The sequence below is a fragment of the Epinephelus fuscoguttatus genome, linkage group LG13 (genome assembly GCF_011397635.1).
Source record: "Epinephelus fuscoguttatus linkage group LG13, E.fuscoguttatus.final_Chr_v1".
In the NCBI taxonomy this organism is placed as follows: domain Eukaryota; kingdom Metazoa; phylum Chordata; class Actinopteri; order Perciformes; family Serranidae; genus Epinephelus; species Epinephelus fuscoguttatus.
Genome location: NC_064764.1, coordinates 11765784 through 11790966, shown reverse-complemented (window position 1 = coordinate 11790966; position 25183 = coordinate 11765784). Strand labels below are relative to the sequence as shown.

The window sequence follows — 25183 nt, the reverse complement described above, 5'->3', positions numbered from 1 at the left end:
TTATACCTTTAAGTAACCAAAATCTGTCTTCCAAATTTCTCATGCCAATGTCATCTTGACATAGAATAATGGCATTTAGTTGTAAGTTATGGAGAACAAAACCCAAAGTGTGCAAACATAATATTAACATCCACACATCCTGAAATTCTATCATCATTTGACATTTAAAATATCGTCAACCCAATTTTCATTCCAACCAAAATTGAATGTCTGTCCAGCATACCAGTCTAACGCATGGTACCAGCTGAGTTGAGCCCTGGTAAATATGAAGTCTCATTTAATAGGCTAGTTGTTGTAGTGAGTCACATTTAATTATACGGATACATCATTTCTCCACAATGCCCTTTTCTCTCCACAAGATTGATTTAATCTTTGCACTGCTTTTCTATAAAGCCATTTGAGTGCTCATTCTTAAAATTGCCTAAGGGCACCATATGCTTTGGCTTTCTGAAGTGCATTATTTGTTGTTTCAATGAGATAAGCAAATCTAAACATAGTCTTAACACATTCAGAACTGATCCAGAGAACAGGCTGTAATATTGGGTTCCTGCACTGAACAAATTGTTGGAATGAAAGTGAAGTGGAGGTGAAATTAATAGTGACCCACACAATTTAGAGAAACTATCGATCTAATTATACGTATATTTAGGAAGTTGTGTTTCTAGGCTTCTGAAAGTTTAGACAAGTCTTTGTGTGTTGGTTTTATTGAAAAAGTCCCAAGCCCCAATGTGTCAAGACACAGTAGCTTGGATTTGCTCTTCCTCATTGCAAAAGATAGGAAGTTGTTGCTTCTCTGGAGAGTTGACGCACATCAGTGCTAGTGGATTGGACGGGGAGGGTGATTCCTGTCAATATGCTGCCAGTGTGTGGGATTAAATAGAAAACAATGGGTAGGATCATGGTGAGAGCCTTTGTCTCACTCTCTATGATTTGTGTTTTTGTATATACTTCTTTAAGATATCTTTTGGGGCATTTTTAGCCTTTATTTGATAGGACAGACAAGTGTGAAAGGAGGAGAGAGAGAGAGGGAGTGACATGCAGCAAAGGGCCACAGGCTGGAGTCGAACCTGGGCCGCTGCAGCAACAGCCTTGTACATGGGGCGCCTGCTCTACCACCAAGCCACCGACGCCCCGTTTTTCTATATACTTGTTACGAAAGTTAAAGTTGCTTCATGTGGTGCCCTGAAGGAACACTACAAAATATATTAAGGGCCACTGAAATATGCAGAGGATCATGTTACTGTGTCAAGGTTTTATTTTCTACCATCACATTTGACTACTAGGTAACAGGACGAATATGTCAGCATTAAGTAATGTGAATCTCTATCCAAAGACAACAGTACTTGCTTTGGGGAGGGCCTTGTTGCTTTAAAAAGTGAAAATGAACTCTAAGCTTCTCTACACACTATCCAGTGATTTCCATACACCCCTTAAGGGAGTTAATGCTCATCCAAGAGTCCGGTTCTTTGATGGACGCTGCCCATTAAAGTGAGTCATGTGACTAAAAAGGGTGTAGCTGTTAACTTCAAATGTCTAATTACATTGTAACACCACTTCCTTAATGTCATGAATAAGAAATAAAATGTGACCAAGACCTTGAATCAGGTAAACAAATTTTGTGAAATCAGCACAGCTCATTATTTGTTGTTTGTCTGTTAATTTCAGGTGTTCCAGCCGTTTTTGTGGCAGTGTGGGCGATTGTCAGGGCAGCGCTAGCAGATGCAAGGTGAGAGAGCAAGCCATACTGTGCCTAAATGCAGTCCTTCTTTTACGCCAAAAGGTCAAAAAGGTTGATAAGTCTGAAGATTGAACTTGAGAAGACTCAAAAAGAGAACTTTGGGCCAGTATAATTATTGCTTAATTGTGGTGACATTTGAATCATCAGATAAATCTAATTACGTGAATATGCATGATTTAATTGGCAGAAGAACTCTGAATAAATTTTTGGAAGAGGAACATCTCATTTAAAAGTTGTAATATCTGGTACACTTAATGGCCACAAGTATGTGGACATTGAATATTATACCCATATGTAACTGTTAAACTTTTCATTCCATAACCATGGATACTAATATGCTGCTATAAAGGGCTCCACTCTTCTGGGGAGGGCTTTCCTCATGATTTAGGAACCTGGCTGCAGGGATTTGCTCCCAGTGTGGTCGGCTCGCAGCTGGCTTTTCCATAGGTGTAGGGGTTGAGGTCAGGACCCTGTAAAGTCCAGTAATGTTCTGGAAAGTACATATGCTGTGGCATTAAGATTTCCCTTAAGTGGAACATAGTGGCCCAGACCATAAAAAACAGACCAAATATACATTAAAGTATGTAGGTATGCATACTTTGGTCATTATGTGTATTTCAGGAACAAAAAGTATTATAGATGCAGTCCAGGATTTCTGCAGGACAATCTGTAGCTTAATTTGGAATGCATTTATTGTTTTGCAAAAGTCCACCTACATTTCCCATTTGGAGGAAAATAATGAGAGGTTTTGACCGCTGAGTTGAGCACTGATTGTCATAAATTCTGAAGTAATGGTATTTCCTGCCACCTCTACCTTTCAGTAACCGCTGATAACATTCATTATTTGGCTCTTTCTGTTCAAAGATTGAAAAATCACCCCATTCTACTGATTCTCTACAAAGGCCACATTGCTGGAACAAGAGTTTTAAAAGGGCAGCCGAATTGATATGAGAAATGTCTTGTTCAAGAGCTGTTTTGAGTTAGACAGACTGCTTTGGGCCAAGATGTTGAAAGGTTGAGAAAGAGACATTGCTTCCTGTTCAAAAAATATCTGCCTAAAAACAATGCTGATAGGAGCTGATATTGTAGTTTAATTTTATTTCCACCATGTGACCTGTGATCAGTGGTTGTGCCGTAATGATGGATATTTTAATTGACTGTCACAGAGAGGAAGTGTTTGTGTAAATCACATTAAGCATGGTTTAGCACACTGAGTTTAGGCAAGTTTTAATTTATCTCCATTATAACTAAATATATAAGGACATTACTTCGGTAATCTCACAATGCAAACAGATCCTTTCAGCACAGGATTTCTAGACACCCATCAAAAAATAGACAAAAATACATAAAATAGCAGAAATAAATAAATAAATGCAGAGAAGAGACTAAGCAAGAGTGAAAACAACATTTCACATATAGTGGCAGACGGTTACCATTCAACACTCTCGACAGCCTCAGGGAACACTGAGGGAAAAACTAAGTTGTCCATATTACCATCAATTTGGCACTTCCTCAAAGAGTGGAGATGCTGGGTGAGAATCTGTAACAACACTCAGAGCCTTTTGGTGAAGCTGAACTTTATAAGCTGCAGAAAGAAACAGTAGAGAAGACAATCGTTTAGTTTCTTTTAAACTACCATTCAGGCTACCATATTGCACTTTAATACAGAAAGTTAGCTCACTTTCCAAAGTATACTTTTCATGTACAGCAACACTGTTACCTTACAGCAAGAGGGTTGTTGGTTAGAACTTTGTTTTATTTGCCCTTCCCAAGTCCAAAGTCTAAATTTCTCATTGGTGTGGCTTTTTGACTGTGTGTGGTGACCGTGTGACCACTCCGTGTTTACACTGGTGACCCTAAAAATAATTGTAAGGTATAGAATAAGATACCTGAAGAATAAGTCGGTAATTTGTATTCTGTTCAGACTGTTCACAAACCCTGTGTGAAAGGAAGTTATGACAACATTCTCAATAGGCTAGGTAAGGCAATATGAAAAAGCAGCATTCTTTGTAGTTACAGTACATTTTACACAGCGCAACAATGTCACAAAAAATGTAAGAGGTTTCTTTGTGTTGTTTCGTCTCCTGTTTTTATGTTGTTGTTTTTTTTATTTCACCACAGCCTTCATTTACCATAAATTTCACCTTCATAGTCCCATTCACAACCCATATGTCAACATTTTTCAAGCTGTTTTATGTATTTGATGCTCAGGAACATGCCTTTGTGTCTGCAGCTTTTTTTATACACAATAAAATCACCACAGGGCTACAGAGAATCATGGTGTTTACTCTGTGAACAATGGTCAGCCTGCAAAGCCTGCAAAAGTAAAATCATGTGCTGCTGGTCTCTTGGCACAACAACAGAGGTCATTTTTTTCTCAGTGATCTGAAAAATGGAAAGTATGTTAACATTGTCCTGCGCTGACTGTCTGACATTGTGTGAAAGAGGAGTCGAACAATCTTTGTGGTAATTGTTGCGGCCATAGTTGGTGCTGATGTATTGGATTGCATTTCATTGTCCAGGGTTTCTATTTTTCTTTGCTTTCGGTAGAGACACAGCTTGACTTAAAGTCAGCTTTCTGCTGTATTGAATTAACGTATTACACCTTTTGTTTTGTTATTACATGTTTGATATATCACATTTGACAATTAGATAGGTGAAGTGGTGAAGTTTAAAGCTGACATAGTTTCACCAATTCTGCAATAATACCATAAAAATTTAGGAAGTCCAGCAAAATGCACTTCAGCTCTACTTTCATGCCATTTCACCCACATTACTTTGGAGATGTGTTTCTTTAAATCATGTTTGCGAAACATGCAAAGTACACACTCCAGCAGGCTTTAAGTCTGCTCAGCATTTGAGACAGAACTGCATAATCACGTTTGCATAATCCCCTCGAATGTGGGCAGCAATGTGTGTACATTTTCCTTTGAAGTTTCAATTTAACAAAGCACTTATCAAATGTGATGGTTCACATATGGAGAGAATGCCTGGCCAAACTCCCTCACACTTTTCAGTAGTCCCACTAGTGTTAGTTTCACTTTTAGCTAAGATTAGCAGCAATGCCACAAATGTGTCTTATGTAATGTGTAAGATAATTTAAGCAACAAAAAGGTAACAGAGAAAATACAAAGTAGCAAGAAAGGCGTAGACAATTCTTCTCTACTACAGAGCAAAGCAGGCCAATAAAACCTGTAGGAAGCCAAGTCACTAAATTGAAATGAAATTGAAACCCTGAAATGAAAAATGGAAACACTATGCTGTATGGAAAAGGTTTAATTAAGGATAGAATCTGAAAGTGAGAAAAGATGTGATATCAATAATGAAGAAAAAATAGTGATTCAAATATGATGTGATTCAAATATGATATGATTCAAATAAAAAAGGTCATTTGAAAATATGTAAGACCACAAATTGGAAATATCAGAGGAAAATGGAAACTGAAAACGTCTTGAGAAATTGAAATGGACACTGAACTGCAAAACATGCAGTGTATTCAATTTCTGTCTTTTCCCATTTGCATTAACATTTGTCTTCATAAGCAGTATGTAAATGAGGTCACACCTCCTGCATTTTTATTGTTATCCATCTTTATTTTCCCCTTATTTCTGACACTGTTTACAACTGTTTTTCCACATTACCGTCTTCTCTGCTCTTCTCAATGTCTTCTCTGTCACCTGTTTGCCAATTCTTTCTCAACTTTCTTTACACCTTCAGTGTGTCTTTTGAATAACACTATCCACATTCTTCTTTGCTGTGCTTCTGATTTTTCCTTCTTCTCTTAGCTCATATCCTCCTCTTATCCTTTTTTTGTGTCAACTGCAGGTGTTGGGAGTTCAGTGCTGGTAACATTAAATGGATCTACCAGGTACCCATCCTGACAGCCATTGGGGTAAGAGTGTGAGTGTGAATTACAGAGCTTGCTGTTTGCTTTTGTTAAGTGTGATTGTAGCTTGAAATGTTGCTTAGATATGTGCACTCTTACTGAGGCTGGAGTATAAATTAACTCCTTTTGAAAAGGGTCATTTATCCCAAGTTTTGTGTGTCTGAGTTAAGATATAAATCCAATTAAAAGTTTTCTCAGCTTGTGACAATATCACACTTGGTATAAACTTAAATTTCTCACTCATAATAACCCATTCATATCCTAGTACTGTACTTCATTAACAAGCAGCTTATAACAACATTTGCTTTGGGTGACTACCAGTAGAGTGGGACACTTTCTGATTATTTACCTCTGCGTCATATTTAGTTATGATCCAAATGTCTTAGCCCTTTATATGATGCTATTCTAAAAAGCGTAAGAGCGCTTCTGTACTATACAGAAGAAGAAAAAAAAGATAGAGAAATGAAAGTCAGGATGGATGACTTTTCCTGAAACACACATCGACCCAAAACCATATTTTTCCAGGCACTATTGCCAAACTGGGAACCTTTTAATGGCAAACTAGAACACTTAAAAACAGTCTGTTGTTATTTAAGTGAAGGCCTAATGAAATAATATTGTAACAACCACAGAGAATCGGCACCTTAACGTGGTGGGGGGGGTTGCATGTCCGTGTGAACCTGGGAGCTGTGTTGTCCGGGGCTAATAGCCCCTGGTAGGGTCTCCCAAGGCAAAATGGTCCCGGCGGAGGGACCAGACTAAGAGCGATTCAAAGACCTCGATGACACAGACTTTTCGGGAGATGAGCACCTCGCCCGGTATGGGGACACTGGGGCCCCCTCCTGGAGCCAGACCCGGGGGAAGAGCGTATGGTGGCCAGGCCTTAAGGCCCTGACACACCAACAAAAGAACTAGCGGCGACGAAGCCGACTGTTCCGTCGCCTCACATCGCCTCACGTCGCCTCACGTCGCTACATGTTGCCTCACGTCACCCTGTGTCAGTACATTTGAACACACTGCACAGACTACAACTGACGGCCAACCGGCCAACAGCCAGTTCTGCACATGCGTGAGAGGAAATAACTCGGGCAACCAGAAGTCTGACGAATGCATGAAATGTAAACAAAGAAGCTAGCGGTTGCTTAGCATTTTCACGCCACTCTCGCTCGCCACAGATGGTTTCGTGTAGCTGATAAAATGTCTGATAAGTTGCAAATGGCACTGGCATTGTCAGCCCTTGGTCTTTTGCTTGTAGAAGAAGAGAGGAAGACACGGAGAGGAAAAATAAGGAGAAACTGCACGAAATGGGTGAAATCATGGATACTACAGCGACAGGCTCAAGGGGCTTTCCCGAACCTGTGTCAAGAGCTGGAGACAAATGAAACCTCAGATTTTAAAAATTTCGCTTAGCTCTTTCCTGTCCAGTTTCACGTGTTGAAGGAACTTGTCAGTCTGATCATCCAGAGGCAGAACACTAACTACCGGGATTGTATCTCCGTTGGGGAGCGGCTGATGATTACACTGCGCTTCTTGGCAACAGGTATGCAAGCTAAAGGTGTCACTATATTAACAGTATATAGGCTATATATATATATATATACACACATATAGATATAGATAGATATAGATAGTTAGATATGGCAGTCAGTTTGTCTGATTTATGTTTGTCTCATACAACTTGCAAATTTTCCAGAATGGACATTTCCCTGATATAAAAACATTGAAGTAAATAAAATCCCTGAAATTGGGTGAGAATGATTGTCAAAATAATATATGCACCTTGCACTTTATATAAGGATACTGCACTTCACAAATAGAAAAATACTTACTTATTACTACTACAAATATAATGTAGTTGATGATTTAAAATTTCAAAATGTGTTTCATCTTTTTACACCAGATATGAATAGTTCTGGATGAATAAATAATTCTTGTTGTGGTACTCCAAGCCCTGACAGTACCAGACAGTATTGTGTGACGTCAGTGCATGGAATGGTGGTATTCAAATCCTTTCAGTAGCAGTACTTGAAATGCTGAAAGTATTTAATCCGTGACAATACATACACAACTGGTTTTCAGAGCTTTCTTTGTATGTTCAAATTCATAAAGCCAGACACAGTGTGTGTAGGCCGGTTATTGAACGGGCATAGACACAAGTGAATGATCTTGACTGTGGAAATGTAAATAATATGGGATTCCTTTTAGTATGTAAAGACAGCACATTAATTAGCCGAGGGAAACAGTATTGTGTGACGTAAATGGATGGATTGGTGGTATTTCAAGCCCTTTCAGTAGCAGTACTTGAAACTGTGACTGTATATACAATACATGCACAACTGTTTTTTTTTTTGCTTTCTGTGCAAATAATTCACACTGTAACAGATAACTGAGTTATGTGCTTTTTACTTTTACTTTTTGTTAATAATCCTGTTTATTTTAACTATATAGTTGTAAATACTCTTGTTAAATTTCTATATTTTCACTTATCTTTCCACTCTTGCAAGGAGCACCTGTAACCACATAATTTCCCCTCAGGGATCAATAAAGTATTTCTGATTCTGATTATGTTTACAGGGGAAAGCTTCAGGAGCCTTTCTTACCACTTCCGAGTGGGAGTATCAACAATTCGGCAATTGGTGCAGCCTGTGCAGCAATCTACCAGGTTTTAAAGGAGAAATATTTGAAGTTATGTGTGATATGAGGTTTATAGTGCTGTCTGTTAAAGTTATCAGGGGTCTGACATATGAAACTAGCCATCATGGGTTTTACATTGTATTTTCCTGTTTTTCAGTGCCCAGACACAATTGAGTGGCAGCAAGTAGCAGATGGATTTCAGGCTCAGTGGAACTTCCCAAACTGCCTAGGTGCTCTGGATGGGAAACACATCAACATTCTACAACTACAAACATACATTTTCCATAGCCCTAATGGCACTGGTTGACAGAAAATACAAGTTCCTTTATGCAGATGTTGGTTGCAATGGGCGGATTCTGATGGCGGAGTGTGTGGTGGATGCTCACTGCAGGATGCTCTGGAGAAGAGAACATCCAAAATCCCTGCCCCTGCATCACCTCCTGCTTCTGAGCAGCTAGCTCCTTATTGCATTGTGGCAGATGAGGCATTTCCCTTGAAGGAGTACTTCATGAAGCCATATCCGAACCACAGGCTATCTGTAGAGCAACGCATCTTCAATTACAGGCTGCCACGAGCTCGGAGGGTGGTAGAAAACGCTTTTGGAATCCTAGCCAATCGTTTTTGGGTCTTTCTAACCACCATTAACATTCAAGACACTGCCAAAGTGGAGGACATTGTTTTGGCTTGCTGCACTCTGCACAACCTCCTGCGGACCGAGAGCTGTGACCAATACATGGCAGGGATCGTTGACCAGGAAGGACCAAATCATGACACTGTCCCAGGAAGATGTAGACATGACCCTGACCTACAGCAGGCTTGCCTGCCACACACAACCAATGCTACAACACAAGCCAAGCAGCACAGGGATGAACTATGCCGTTACTTCATGTCTGATATCGGTGCATTGCCTTTTCAGTGGGGCAAAATATAGGAAATGTGTATGCCTATTGATTGTACGATATTGTAGTGTCTGACAAGAAAACAACTTGGCTGTGTGTTTCAGGTCTATGGCTGTAGTCTAAAAATACACAATAAAGTTATTTTGCATGATACATTCTTGTCTGGAGTTCAATCTGTTGAAAGTACACTCTCTCAAAGTCAAAGTGTTTTATTACCAAATGTGCAGGACAATGAAATGCTTATAAATGTAACAGTCAACTGCATAGCACAGCATTAAATGGAACTATTTACATCTGTTACAACTTCCACATCCAACATAACAGATTGCTAAACTGTCTGTCAGAGGTTTCTGATGCCAGATTCTGGTCCACTGAATACCTGAAGAGGCAGTTGTCCACATTGTGCTGGAAATATGGCAGTAAATGTGGGGGCAAGTTCCGCATTCTGTGCTCAGTGTTCTTACAGTAGGCATGGATGGCATCGTTGCTCTCTTCCTGAGAAGCTAACTTCTCCAGGGTTTGACCAATGGTGCGCATCAAGTGAGATGACTCCTCACTGATGGACTTGTCCAGCATGTTCCTGCTGCGCTTCACCCAAGGCCTCGGAGTGCTTGACTGGCTGGAGGTGCTTGGCAGTGGGTCCTCTCTGGTGGGTGTAAGTGCGGACTCTGCTCCACAGATGGTGGATTCTGCTAGGGGAGTGCTGGGTCTGTGTTCAGCAAAGAAGCAGGGCTCCTCTGAGGTTCTGGTCCAGTTTGAGGGTGTCTCAGAATCAGCATCAGCTGAAGGTTCCTTATAAAAACAAAAAATAAATTCACAATTGTGGAAGATAATGGGAGAGTGAAACCAAGTTAATGTACGAAAGGATATATGTGAAAAGAGGGGTACAAACTAGGGCTGCTCGATTATGCCAAAAATCATAATCATGATTATTTTGGTCAATATTGAGATCACCATAATTTAAGATTACTTTTTGACTCTTATTATGCATACAGGTGTTTCCCCCGCAGGCTCCACTTCACACAGCTGCCCGCTGCTTCTTCCCACTTTAATCCAAATAACAACCGGGGTTCGGTGCTCCGGTTGGATACAAACAGCTAGCTAACTCACAGCTAGCTGTGAGGCTAGCAGGGCGTTAGCCACTGCATGATCGGAGGGAAACACAGCAAGTTAGCCTCCGCTAGCCGCAGCACGACTGGAGGGAAACACAGCAAGTTAGTCTCCACTAGCTTCCCAGCTATCCCTGGCTCTCCGTCGAAATGACAGAAGAAAGAAACAGTGTTTTCTTTTTACTCAACAAATAAAAGGGTTCAGTTACCACGATAGTTAGGTTGGAGGAGGTTTCCTTCCTTTTTGTGTAGGGCTCCAAAAACTGCAGCCGGGTCAGTATCCACTGCTGCCTGCCAGTCTTCTGTGCTCCAACACTCCCTGAGGGTGCAAGTTTCTTGTACCGGGTATACTGGGATCGCAGAGATTCCCAGCTCTTCCTGAGCTCTTTCTCTGACAAACAAAAAGAAAGAACTTATTCATCGTGTGTGAGCTAGCAAACAATAACGAACAGTTCCTGCTAAAGAGCTCAATGGCCAGAAAGAAAATCTTACCTGATACAACAAGCTTATTTTCTACCTCACGCCAGAGCTCTCTTTTCACCACTCAGTTGGCATAGCATTTTGCTGTGATGTTGTACAAAGCTGGCCTCTCCTGAATCATTGTGATCAGCTGGTCTTCAGTGTCGTTGTTCTAGACGGCCATGGCATTGTGAAAATATTCACGAAAGTTCGGATGAAATGCAGATCAAAAATAAGCCTTCTGTGTGTGCCCTCTGTACTTTATCGTTTGTTTTCTTTCGTCACTTCCATTTCTCTTCTTGTGCACTGATTCGCTAAGCTGAACAGCCAATAAGAGTGATCTCTCACCGACAAGCCCCGCCGCTGATTCAACAGCCCTATTGACTTTGTCGTTTGCTTTCTTTCGTCATTTCCTTTTCTCTTCTCGTGCACTGATTCGCTAAGCTGAACAGCCAATCAGATCTCTTTCACAGACTAGTTCCGTCACAGATTCAACAGAGGGACTGGACTCTCGCTTTTTCCGAAGTTGCTCATGGTGAGAGGCACCAGGCGGGTGTGGGGATACTCACAAGCCCCGGCTGAGCACTGTTGTGTTGGGGTTCTCCCCGGAGAATGAGAGGGTTGCCCCTATGCGACTGCGGGTCACAAAGAGAAGGTCTCTGGCCAAAGATCAATGATCGACCATGTGGTTGTATCATCAGATCTGCGGCCGTGTGTCTTTGACACTGGTGAAGAGGGGAGCAAAGCTGTCAAACTGTCAAACACCTGGGGAGGCTGCCGGACAGACCTGATAAACCCAAATGTGTAGTAAGGATGAACTAGGAACATCTGGCTGAGGCCCCTGTCCGTGGGGTCTTCAACTCCCACCTCCTGAAGAATTTCTCGTGAATCCCAGGGGAGGTTGTGGAAATGGAGTCTGAGTGGTCCATGTTCAAAGCCTCCATTGTGGAGGTGGCTGCTAGGAGCTGTGGTCAGTGCCTGTCATGGCGGCAACTGAAGAATCCGCTGGTGGACACCAGCGGTGAGGGAGGCCGTCAGGCTGAAGAAGGAGGCCTATCAGGTCTGGCTGGCCCAGGGGTCTCCTGAAGCAGCAGAAAGGTACCGGTTGGTCAGAAGGACTGCAGTTGTGGCGGTTGCTGAAGCAAAAACCTGGGTGTGCAAGGAGTTCAGAGAGGCTATGGAGAAGGACTTTCGGTTGGCCTCAAGGAAGTTCTGGCAGACTGTTGGCTGATTCAGGAAGGGAAAGCAGGGCTTGTCTCAGGCTGGGCTCAGCAGACTGGGAGAACTGGTGACCTGAACTGACCTCCTGAACCTGGCCATCACGTCCACCGTGAACAAGGCAGAGCCTGAAGACTCGGGGGAACTCTCGCCCATATCCCTGGCAGAGGTTGCTGTGGTAGTTAAAAAGCTCCCCAGTGGCAAGGTGTGGATGAGATTTGCCCTGAGATGTTGAAGGCTCTGGACACTATTGGGCTGTCTTGCTTGACATGCCTTTTCAGTGTCGTGTGGAGGTCGGGTACGGTGCCTGCAGAGTGGCAGAGCGGGGTGGTGGTTGCCATCTTCAAAAAAGGGGACCTGAGGTTGTGCTTTTAACTATCGGGTTGTCACACTGCTCAGCCTCCCGGGTAAAGTTTACTCCAGTGTGCTGGAAAGGAGGCTCCGACCGATTGTCAAACCTCAGATTAATGAGGAGCAATGCACATTCCAACCTGGACGTGTAACAGTGGACCAGCTCTTGACCCTTGCAAGGCTGCTGGAGGGGTCGTGGGTGTTTGCCCATCCAGTCTACTTGGAGAAGGCTTATGACAGCGTCCCTCGGGGGGTCTTGTGGGGGGTACTGCAGGATAACGGGGTGCCAGGCTCGCTGCTACGAGCCTTCTGGTCCATGTATGACCAAAGTGAGAGCTGTGTTAGCATACTTGGTGTAAAGTCAAACACGTTCTCGGTGGGTCTTGGCCTCCACCAGGGTGGTCCCTTGTCACCAATCCTGTTTGTGATTTTCATGGACACGATCTCAAGGCGCAGCCGAGGGCAGGAAGGGGTCCGGTTTCATGACCTCAGAATTGCATCTCTGCTTTTTGCAGATGATGTGGTTCTGTTGGCTTCATTACACCATGACCTCCAGCATGCACTGGGGCGGTTTGCAGCCAAGTGTGAAGCAGCTGGGATAAGAGTCAGCACCTCCAAGTCTGAGGCCATGGTTCTATGTGGGAAACCAGTGGATTGCCCTCTCTTTTTTTTAAAGAAGGGGTGCAGGTTCCCCTCCCTCCCTTCCTGAACCACTCACAATATCTTGTAATGGGTTTAATTCATGAACATCTCTTTTTTCAATTAATGCAGACAGGGTAAATTTGATTTTTGCTTTTTGTATGTTAGTTTTGTCTGCACATCAGTACAGCCAGTACAAGTGAATGCGTCCCTGTCTTCAATGAGACGATTCTCCTTGACACATGTTTGGGATCATTGGGATAATTGTCACCAGCATATCTCGCTTTGTAAACATTGCAAATGTCCTGGCTGCTTGGACTGGTATCCTCCATCTTCCTTGGTTTTTGTTTCGAGGCAATGTATGAAAAATGTTAATCACAATAAATAAGTCCATGTCAAAATATCCAGCTAGCCAGCTAAATTTATGAGGGACACATAAAAAAAAGGTAACTCAGTTCCCCTTCTAGAATGACTTGAAAGGTTGTCTCAGTTTACTCGTAACACACTCTACCACATTAACAATATGCTGTTTGCAGACTGGGAAAGTATCAAAATTGCATTAAAAAAGAAGATTAATATAAACATGATTTGTTTTAAAATTCTGATTCACCATTACAATCAAAAATATCCATAATTTTATTCTTTTCTATCACCTGAACATTATTCGCCTTCTAACATTATGTCATTTAACTTTCAGTCCCAGTATTCATGTTATGTTTGCTGACAAAAGTAAGCTCATCAACTTAAAGCACTATTATGATTGCATAGAGCCACAATTAACAGCCTGCCACCTCATTCTGATTGTTGCGAGGTAGTTACTGTTACTGTTATTCTCATCATACTTTAGGAATAATTATGAGTTTATAGCTTTGTACAGCATTTTGTTGCAGCAGGTGGTAGCCTAGTTAAAGCCCCTACAAGGAACTTTCATTTTGAGTTGATTTTGGTGACCCTGTGGACAAAAGCGGTAGTGTTTTGCCGAAATGAAGCCTACATTTCCCATGAGCTCTAGCGCGTATTGTCGTAAAGACGCTTACCTGGCTCGTGCATGTGTTTGTTTTGGGGATGAATGAAACAACAAGACAGGAAAACTTTGCGCCCGCTCCTATCAGGGATCCCAGCTCACCTCTGCCGCACCCCAGCTCCACCTCTCCGGCGTAAGCGCCACTGCTGCCGGGGTAAACGCAGCGGTCGGCTGGTAAGGATGAAAGCCTGTTTGGCGAGCACTTCCACGGCTTCTTGGACTGAGTATGGAGCGGTGCCTCGCCTCTTTATTTCTTGGCACTCGCTCGACCCTGTCGATGCCTGGCTGGTACCTGTCGTCGGCCCGGATGAGGTGTTCCAGTCCTCGTCCCCGCTAGTGCGGGGTGAATCTGCGCAACCCACGGCCTCTGTGTATGGCTCCCTGGCAACTAATGCCGGCTCCCCATGGACGTCGGGTCGAGGAGGAGGAATAGCGACTATTTAGTCACTAAATGTAAGCAGCTAGGTAAGATGCAGTGTGCCGTCTGAGTGCCGTAAATCGTTTCGTCCTGGAAGCGACCTGGGGCGGACCCGGAGAAGGTTTCCTAAAGGTATGGATATACACTATATAGAAATAGCTTATCTTCACACCGATGGTCTCATTTGCTGTTGTAGGTCACGCACAAACATCAGCAGAAACGAGAGACTTTTGCATATCCAGTTAAAAGTTCCTTGTAGCGGCTTTAAGATGAAGGTGCCAAAGATGCCTGCTGTGATAATAATATTCAGAATAATTGTAAGTTGTTGAGTCATGTTTTGTCCTCTCAGTTACTTGGCAGTCAGTTTTCGTGTATTGCGATGACTCATGGTGTTTAGTCACAAACTACTTCCTGCTTGTTGACCTAATTGTTTTTTGTCTGACCTCACACTGTCGCCTCATGAAGGACTGGTTAAGCATCTTCAAAACTAAAACGTCATTTGTCTTTGACTAAATATTCCTCACCTGAATGACTAAAGAATCTTTCTGATGTTATTCTGTTATTATGCATGCCAGGCCTTTTTCATGCACTGGCACAATACAAATAAAGTGTGGCTGTCAGACAGACTAAAACTCAGATCACCAGGTTTCCTCTTTTATGTACATACATATAAATATATTCTGTCACTGTATTATAGCTGGAATGAAGGATTTTCTTGACACATGGATATATGTTATTTTAATATCTGCTAAAGCCATACAAATAGAATGAGAGTAGAACAGACACTTTCTCCTGTTGTCATTTGACTAGTTGTTATGGTGGGGGGACCACTTCTACCTTTTCTTATAGCCACCAGCCACTGGTCATGTGTGTCCATGACAATAGTGTGTAAAAAATATTCTTCTAATAATATTAAGCAACTGTGACTTTAAGTGACAGGAAACTGAAGCAAAAAAATGTCACAATTAACCCTGAGACAGAAAATAACCTCAGGGTCGGTTTAACAAGCAAGTTTTTAATGATCTCTGGGTTATTCTAAAAGTGAAAGAGAAGAGATACTTTAAGGATGAAACTGTGAGGAGCAGGGAGGGAAAAAGCATTAAAGACTGTCTCTGATTTTCCTCTCTGTTCATGACACACATTATGCAGACATGGTACTTAAAATGAGAAGATAATTTCCCCCTAATTCAAGATGCATATACATACACTATAGGAATTTGAAAGTAGATACTATAAATGTAGAGATTTAGTCATGCCAAGTGTATGATAGTATGTATACCGAAGTGCCTTGTACATCATCGGTTATTTGAATAAAATATTTAATTTGTTAATATTAAATGTCCTCTCTTGTTGTCTCTATCTTCTTTTAATTCAAAATCAAATGAGCTTTGTGGTATGAGTAGTCTATTTGATCCCAGCACAAATCATGAAAATCAATAAGGATTAGCAACAGTCTTTCTCTTTGTCCTTTACCTGCAATGCTCTGCACAAGTACTCTATGGGCTGGGGATTCTTTTTAGCATTGGAGCCTGTCATAAATGGACACATTAAGAAAAAAGAACATAGTGTGTTTGTTTATGCGGTGTCTTGCTGTGAGGACAACAGAATGAATTCATGACCAAACTACTGAAAAATTACACAGTTGATGAAAGACATGCTCTGCCCTGAGTCGCCAGTTTCTGTCTGCTGATTGAGTTAAGTTTCTACCAAGCTGTGATTTGAAAACACTCCTGCAGATTACAGTGTGACAGCATTGCTTAATGAGAACTAATACACTGTTGGTTGTATCGCATTCTCCTGAAGATACAGCAAGTGTCGCCCTGCAGACATAAGACCACATGCTACGTTGGAGATTTAATTCGACAGTTCTTATTAAACTAATGCAGTGACTTACTTCTAATTATTTCTAATGTTTCAAAATATTTCAAGAACTCTTAACATCAGGAAAGTTATTATTTCTGTGTCCTGCTAGAATATGACTTGGGCTTCTAATAACTGACCAAGGTGTGATACCGAAACTCATTTAACATTCCATGTTTTTTTGGAGAGAAATATTTGATAGGCTTGTTAGTTGCCAAATTAGGCTTTGTGTCACCAGATTAGTGATATTTCACTCTGCTATACTAAAACTGATACTAACAATGAGGTGATGATTGGTGAAGCTCAAACTAGATGGGACCTTTTGTCATTTACGAGTCAACAATGTGGAAATCTATAGATTTGAGCTTTAAAAGTATGTTTTCTTTGACTGAATTTGTTAAATTTGCAATAATAATATGTCTTTTGTGAATACAAAATGAATAACTACATGTTTGGCTCCACTTGTAAAACGTAGATGTTATGTAATTAACCCAAGGGGAAAAGCCAGTCAGTGCCAATTAAAATTGGTTTCTTATTTTCAAAATATATTAATTATAGTAACAGGAGCTAAGAACACTTACATATGCTGCATACATTAAGAGCTTTGCACCTCTGTTTTTCTGTTTCAGCTCAACTTCATCTTGTTTGTGAACATTGTAAGAGTGTTGGCCACGAAAATTCGAGAGACAAACGCAGGGAGATACGACACCAGGAAACAGTACAGGTTTGTTACTCAACTGACTGGCGTCTATAAAACCAGCAGACCACTTTATGTCCAGGGTTTGAGTTTAATGTAAATTGTCTACAGTGTTGGGAAAACTACATTAAAACTGTAATTTAAGCTACTTAACAATGAAAGCAGTTAAACTATATGCATATCTTAACTACTTTCAAACAAATTCAGCTTGTCAAAGTACAACTATTTTCAAAAAGTTCAGCAACATCCAAACTACATCACAGGAAATGATCACAATGATCTGAACTGACACTGAGTAAATTGTAGGTGTGTTTGATGTAGGGACTAATGCAGGCCAATCCTCATCTAGGCAGCCTGAGGATGTGTTTTAAGGAGATAATAATGAGCAGCTGTTGGGGTGGAATCGGAAAAATGCCCAGCTTCTAGAGAAATTCATAATATGATTGCAGTTATCTTGGTTATAAACCAGATTTTGGTCAAATAGCAGATGATTGTAATCAAATGACAACTGTGGTCAATGAGCTGTAGCATGGTGCCATATTATGAAGCACAAAACATCATGAGAATACTATGAATATGTAATTAACTACAAAAACTATATGACTGAAAGTATTTACTGAAAAAGCTACTGAGATTTAAATGTAATTTAACTGCCACCCAACTACTTCAAATTGTAGTTGAACTAGTAATTAAACTACATGTAGTTAACTACTTGGCAACACTGATTGTATGCAGCAAAATTGTGTTTTCAGTAAACACAATGTTAAGTGATTATGATGTTTAGAGTAGGTGTCAGAATCGAGGTTTAAATTGTTGAGAAAGGCCCGTGTCCAACAATTATTTTTTCCAGCTGAAAACAGCATGTGCTCCTCAGGAAATGCCCAGCTGGGAGCGTTTGAAAGCGCTTTTGAGGCGCAGCATTCTTTCAACTGAAATGGTCGTGTCTGGTTGCTATGATACAGAATATCCACAGAAAGTAAGCATGCCAGCACAAGGTAGAGCTTGCTTTGGATGAGGGGAAGGCTAAAGCAAGTAGGGAGGGAAATTGGACCCGCAGGTCTGTGTGGGTTCATGAAAGGAAGCATATTATATATATATATATATATATATATATAAATAATAGTATATTAACAATTGTTGTTCAGCACTTGTACATGTAAGATGTGACAGTTTGTCTCTCTTCCACTGTTATTAAACACCTGAAGTGACAATGACAAGCGCAGCATTTTTACCCAAAGTTTAACATTTTTCAACTGTCGGAGCTCAGAAAAAATGCCCAACCACAGTTGTATGCATAATGTTCTTATTTACCAAAGGAGGGGAAAGAATAAAATTTAAGTCAGCATAGACCAAGAACTGCCATTGTCAGCCACAACTTTTATATAATGGGGATGCAAGTAGTTAAACCGTAAGATCAACAATCAAAGTCTTAGCCTTCGATTCATGCTTTTAACACACATTACATTTACTTTTTGTATGTTATCCCTATTTCACATTATATTAGATACGATAATGTCCAGCAGATTGAATTCCTGACCACCATTCCTATTTTATTAAAAATGTTACATACAAAGCAAATGTGTATACACAAATGGACCATTCCCTAACCTTTATCATTACATGGCTAAACCTTATACCTTAAACCAAGATTTAATCCTGCCATGTAATGAAAAAGTCGGCAAGTCCCCACAATGTACTGTGTAAATGAATGTCCCCACAACGTAATACATATTAACACACACACACACACACACACACACACACACACACACACACACACACACACACACAGAAACATAATGTGTTCCAGCATTTTAACATCTGCAATTATCACTGTTATTCTCGCCTGCTGGTGCTGGCCTCAATGCGTGAGATAAAAACATTCTAATTACAGTGTGTTTTCTAAGAAGAGCATTATATTGAATGCTGCAAGCGAGGTTGCTTTGTGTCGAATAGATGAGCGTATGCTTTGTCAGAAAAGATGACAGTGATCGGGTGCAGTAAACTGGAGGCCATGCTGAAAGATGAATGTAAGCCAAATACAGCATATAGACAGAAAAATATGAGAAATGTTATGGTGCCCAAATAGGAAGCAGATGAGGTATGTTTGCAGTCAGCAAAACTGTTTTGAGAACTTGTAAAAGTAAATAGAACTTGCATTTTCAATGTTGAATAAACTTACCCACTAACAACATGATATCTCCAGTATCTTGCTAGAATTAAACTACAGTTTATTACTACTTAACATATTATAGCTGATAGTGTTGAAAAATGCCATTACATGTTTCCTTTGCAAAGATATAGTGGTATGGTTTTTCAGTCACAGAGCATGGATATACCACTTAATTGGATGATTACAAAAAGCCAAACCCAGTACGTTTTGATGAATAATAATAGTCAGATGCCTTCAACCTGTTTACCATGGATGCTGTGGAAGCAATTTAAAAAATGTAATTGCTGAAAAAAATTTCGAAACTGACTGCAAATTGCTTCTTGGATTGCATTACGTTACCTCTATTTTACCTGGGCTGAACCTTGTTTATTCTTTATTTTCACTTTTCAGCAGTTAAACTGCTAAGAGAAGGGGTCAGGGAAATAGATTATTGTTTGACCTCATCTGCTGGGGCAATCACTTATCTTATAGCCCTGTAAATGAAGAATTATCATCAATATGTATCCTATAAAGTATTATGATTTGGTTTCATTTGGCAATATTGAAATGTATGCAGATACTTAGCATTGTGGCCTGGCTGAAATAATGCTTTGATTGGAATTAACTGACATTCATTATGCTCATAGTAAACTGAAATTCACATGCATGTGATGGTTCAGAGCTGCTGCAGAGAATTGCTGTCACTTGTGGAGGTAGCAGGAGACAGACCAGTTACCTCTCCCATGCAGAGGGGAACTGCTGCAACCCTGCTCAGTGACTGGAAACAGATGTGGTGAATGAATACATATGCTTTACTTTCAGGTAGTTTACAGTGTATCATACAGATATGGTTTCAAAACAAATAAGAGCATGGTCTCCCTCTTGTAATAAATTGTGTTGCCTGGAGTTGTTGTTAAAATCTTCCATGACTCCTCACAGGACTCCCAGCTGTGTTTGAATAGATGTAGCATTTCCTTTCAGGATGGATCATCATGCCAATAAATACACCAACAACACAAGAAGACATGACAAGAAGCTGAAGTCCTCATGGGAGTGTCAATATCTCAATTCTTTCTGCACACCAACTGCAGAAAACTGTTTTCCAATCAGAATTTTCACTTCTGTCAGGTTGATTGCATGCCCCGAGCTGCCGCTAGATACAATCCAGACGGTCTCCATCGATGAAAAGGAGGAAATGAAGAACCCTGCATTCTTTTCTCAGGAGGTCCGCCTGAGCTTTAGCTATGCTTGTGTGATGGCTGTGTGGCACTGACTCTGAGATTTGTTTGAACATGAAAGCCGTGTTTTGTGCAGTCGCATCTTAATCAGTCAGCTAGGATGAGATAAAGTTTAGCATTGTGTGTGTGTGCTCATCTACGTCAGACATTGTTTGAAAGGATCACTGTGCACACGTAACACACCCATTACCCCCTGTAGTGTGTTAACGGATGCAGGATTAAAATGTATTATATTCTGCAGTGATTGGATTGTCAGAAGAGTAATGAAATTTTTTTTTTTTTTTTTTTTAAATTAAAGCACCCAAAGCAGCACATGATGATGTATAAGATTATGTATAATGACCAAAACCTAATTAAAACAGTGGTGACACCTCAACTAAAAATATGCCTGTAGCTGGAAAAAGTCCTTGGAGGAAAAGTTGTTTACCAAAGAAATTCAAACATCTGTCACTTCTTGATTTAGCTGACTGGAGTTAGCAAGTCAGCAAAATACCAAAAAGCTGTTACATGCTTTGGGAAATAGAGACCCGGATTTACTTTATATATATTTATATTACAGGTAAGCCTAAACAAAACGCTGGGGGGAAAAAGTTCCTGCTATTCAAGTGTTGCAGTCTAGTAGTTACAGAGCTGAGGAAGCAGAGTAAATTCTCTCAAAATAATGTTCCCTCAAGTTGTTTTCCTGTACCCATTACAATCTGTGGAAAGGATGTCACCTTGGAAATGAAAATAAAAAATCACTTAGTATCTAGGATGTTAGATGTCATTAACCCAGTAACCACAAAACAAATGTGCTGATCATTTATCTCCCTAAACATATTTGCTTTTATGTTGATGTGAAACTTAATTTGTTTGCAAAGATGGGAGCTCAAATTTCACACAATTTTGTTCAGCATTTACACATATGAAGCTGGCCAAGTTCATACATTTGCGAAGTTATGCTGTGTCATGTCTGCAGGTTGTTCTCTGACAAATAAACACCGGTTCCTTATCAAACTGCAAATTTTCCAACCGTATACATGTAAAACCTAAGTGTGTGCTAGTGGTATTTATTTAGGCAAATACACAAAGAGTGCAGTGCAGTACATTGCAGAGATATGTTTTAAATTCTGCTGTTCATTATGTATTTCTGACATTACTTGCTTTTTATTCATCATTTATTTTCCACTGATATTAAATATGTATTTACAGTCATCTTCAGCGATAAATCCTCCACATACATTGTGTATTGTAATTGTTTTATGTATAAAAATAAGGGGTTGGGGAAAAAGATCAATACTGTACATCATAGTATCACAATATTTTGTGTGACAATATCATATCGATACACAGATGCCAAGTATCACAAATACAAATCCAACTTTTGGCAGCCTGCTAGATAATAATATCAGTTGCTATTTCAGTCAACTAGATACATTCTTCTGCAACAAAAATAATTTAAGTGAGATGAATAGACTGAAAACTTTATCTTATGAGATAAAACAGATGTTGAGAAAGTCTCCTTCACAATACTTGGCATACTGCAACACCTTTAAAATCCCAATAATATTATATCATGGGGCCTCTGCTGATTCCCACCCCTAATAAGAATGTCAATAAATTGCCTAATTCAATTGTTAATAAATTGTTATCAAATACTGAAATTACTATGAGCCTCAAAAGTCCAAAGCAGCTGGGCTCTGCTCTGTACACATATTCAAGTATGTGTGTGTGTGTGTGTCTCTCCACAGGAAACTGGCAAAGTCCACCCTTGTGCTAGTGCTAGTGTTTGGCATCCACTACATCATCTTTGTTGGGATGCCTCTTACATTTGAGGGACCGAGCTGGGAGATCCGCATGTACTGTGAGCTGTTCTTCAACTCCTTTCAGGTAATCAGCACTTTTCAATTATCACAACACTGCAGCTGCTAATGCGTTATGTAAAAATCTGCCCTGAAAGGTCACTATTTGCCCTTATGCAGCAAGCACTCATACAAGCATGAGCCAATCCAAGTTTGATTCTCGCATTCATAAATCAGGTAGTTAATTGATTTTCTGTCTTTCTACTGAAGTGGCTGAGTCATGCATAATTTAAATCGCTTTGGTGTCAATGTCTCAAATTCAGCATAGTCACTCAAACTGAAACTAAACAACAAAATATACAGTCTGTGTAATAAAGGCTGTGGTGTGTGCCTGCCACTGAGAGCTGGCTCATTACAACCTTTAACATTTCCATTTCACACTGGGTGACTGTCAGTGTCAGATTCAAGACTGCACTTCATTATTCTGTGAAGCATCTGGATAATGAGTTTGAGTCTGTGTCATAATTCAACTCTGCCTAAGTTTAAATGAGCAATTTCATACTACGCATAGGCACAACCTTTCCCTTATATTAACTAAAATACAGTTCATACCTTTATCAGAGTTTATTTTTGACCTTGGCCTACAAAACATGTTTTACAGTGTTAAGTGTATATTTCTTCCCTAATGTTTGACCTTAAATAGCTTTAATTTTAATATGATGAATGAATCAGGAAGAGAGCACTTCCATGGGGAAATTAAAATGGATGAAGCAAATCAGATTACACCACAGGAGCCAAGAATAGTCACACATGCTCATTAAATAATTGCTCATTACATGTGAAATTCATTATAGAGCAAACGTGTCTATCATACATGGGCATTTAGATTTGTCTTAGACCACAGGAAAGGTTTATTGTACAAAGTCCACAGTATTCTTTTGCTATATGAAAAAAGTGTTTTTCCATTACAATGAAAAATGGAATGAAAGACCCGTGTAGCAAAGGCAATTATTGTCAACCACAGTGGAGCTCCTTCCATAGTACCACGTCAGCAGATTAAATGCATACTGTCATTAGCTCACACTTTTCTGGACAATTTTTATAATTATTATTTTTTATGCCTCTGCACCACAGCTGTGGCCAGAGATATGTTTATCAGTAGTCCATCTGTTCGTTCGTCCCATTCTGGTAAACACAATATCTTAGGATTGTCTTAAGGGAATTTCCTCAAATTTGGCACAAACATCCACCTGGACTCAAGGATGAAGTGATTGTAATTTGGTGATCAAAGGTCACTGTGACTTCACAAAACATGTTTCAGGCCACAACTCAAGTGTCTTTTGAGGGCGTTCGGTTGTCTTACAATGTTAGCAACGTCCACCATGGGAAGTAAACTGAGCAGAGGTCTGTCACATGAGGTAGTGGGTAAGTCATGGGTCACACATAGACAGCTTAAAATGAAATTTACTGAAAGAGAAATCCATACACCAGCTGTCACTATTCATGGCTAATGGACAAAACATGATGTACTTCAGAGCTCACAGAGGTGTCTTCACAAATGGAAAGAAAGAATGACTCATACTGACTACGTTCACTGTGTAAAAGCATCTTTTTATAGACTGATTGAGATGACTAAATCCAATGACCCAAAGTGTGTGACCCATACATGATTATGTGCTGCTATTTCCTTAAATTAGACTGCAGATAGAGTGCATCTAATTCTTACTGAAATCTTATGACTACAGGTATTAATCACCCACACAGGAGTGAACTTAAATAACATGAGTTTTATTTTAATGTGTTTTTAAATGGCTGCTGGTTTAAATAAGTTTTATCTTAGTGAAACAAGTGAGTCAAACTTAGCAGACATGAAATTGTTTTGTAGTTTTTGAAAAAAATGTCAGTGTTTGCTTTTTATATGGTGGCCAGGGACATGACAAAAGCCCAGTTTAATGCTGAAATTGCAGCTGCATGACTCCATTTACCCCAGCATGAGCAGATTTGTTTGAAGCCATGTTATTGCCAAATGGACACAATTGCAAAAATATGAGAAGTGCTCGATGACAATGACTTTGCACCTGTCTAAAAATAAAAGATGAAGAATAGATTTTAATTGTATATAATAGGGACTGTTTAATAAAGAGGAAAGAGCCAAATACACGGTGGAACCCAGGCTCTATAACATATTATATAAGTATTGAACTGATGGCAAAAACAGCACAAGTAAGGCAACATTGACAAAGATGTTAACAGTGAGGAAAATCCAAAGTCACTGTGTTGCATCACATGCTTCTTTTCTCACACCATCACAGCCAAATTTAACCAGATAAAAGAACAAGCCCGACTCTGCTCTACTGTCTGCAGTATTGCGTTATTTATCTCATGTCTTTCATCCAACACATGCAAAGCACCTAGAGATGAGAGCCACATGTGCCTTCATGAAAAGATGATAATAAACAGACCTACTCACATATGTCAACAAAGGTGCTCAGACTGAGACTTAAAACAAACAAACAAAAAAACAGTAGTTATTCCTTGGGGGCAATTTCTGATAAATGTTAGATCAGAGTGCTCCCTTCTTAGATATACTATATTTACAAAAACAGCCCAGTGGCCAGAATTAAATAATGGTGCTGTACATTTCTGAAAACCATGGATCGGTAAGGTTCAGTTTGTATGTTTTGTATGCATGACGTAGTTCAGATTACATGTACATGAGTTGAGTTGTCAACAGGAGGAAAGTTTTTTCATAAGGAGAGATTGGGACATTTCCAGTCATCTTTGTGGTGACCAAACCTGGCATTCCAAGCCAAAACATGTTTTGCTCACCCTAATCAGGTGTTTTTGTGCCTAACCCCAACCGCACATTAACCATAGCATTGTGACAACATAAAATTGAAAAAAGGAAGCAAAAAATTTCAACAAAACTGCCTCATATCAAACATATGTGTGTGTGTGTGTGTGTACCCAGGACCATAGCTCCACTGAGGGGTGCTGCACAGAATAGATGTATTCACATGACTATGTATGTGCACTCCCTTACACATGAGCTAGATTGCATGTGCCAAAATTTCTAATAT

General features: G+C 40.2%; 1 protein-coding gene across 5 annotated transcripts in view; it reads left to right on the top strand.

Moving 5' to 3' along the window:
• pth2ra (parathyroid hormone 2 receptor a) overlaps window positions 1–25183 on the top strand; it is a 91372-nt gene that overhangs the window by 59625 nt on the left and 6564 nt on the right. For all 5 annotated transcript variants that reach the window (XM_049594939.1, XM_049594940.1, XM_049594936.1 and 2 more), the window contains 4 exons: window positions 1666–1726; window positions 5564–5630; window positions 16865–16959; window positions 22053–22191. In XM_049594939.1, the coding sequence (XP_049450896.1) occupies window positions 1666–1726; window positions 5564–5630; window positions 16865–16959; window positions 22053–22191 (362 nt within the window). The remainder of the gene's footprint in view (window positions 1–1665; window positions 1727–5563; window positions 5631–16864; window positions 16960–22052; window positions 22192–25183) is intronic.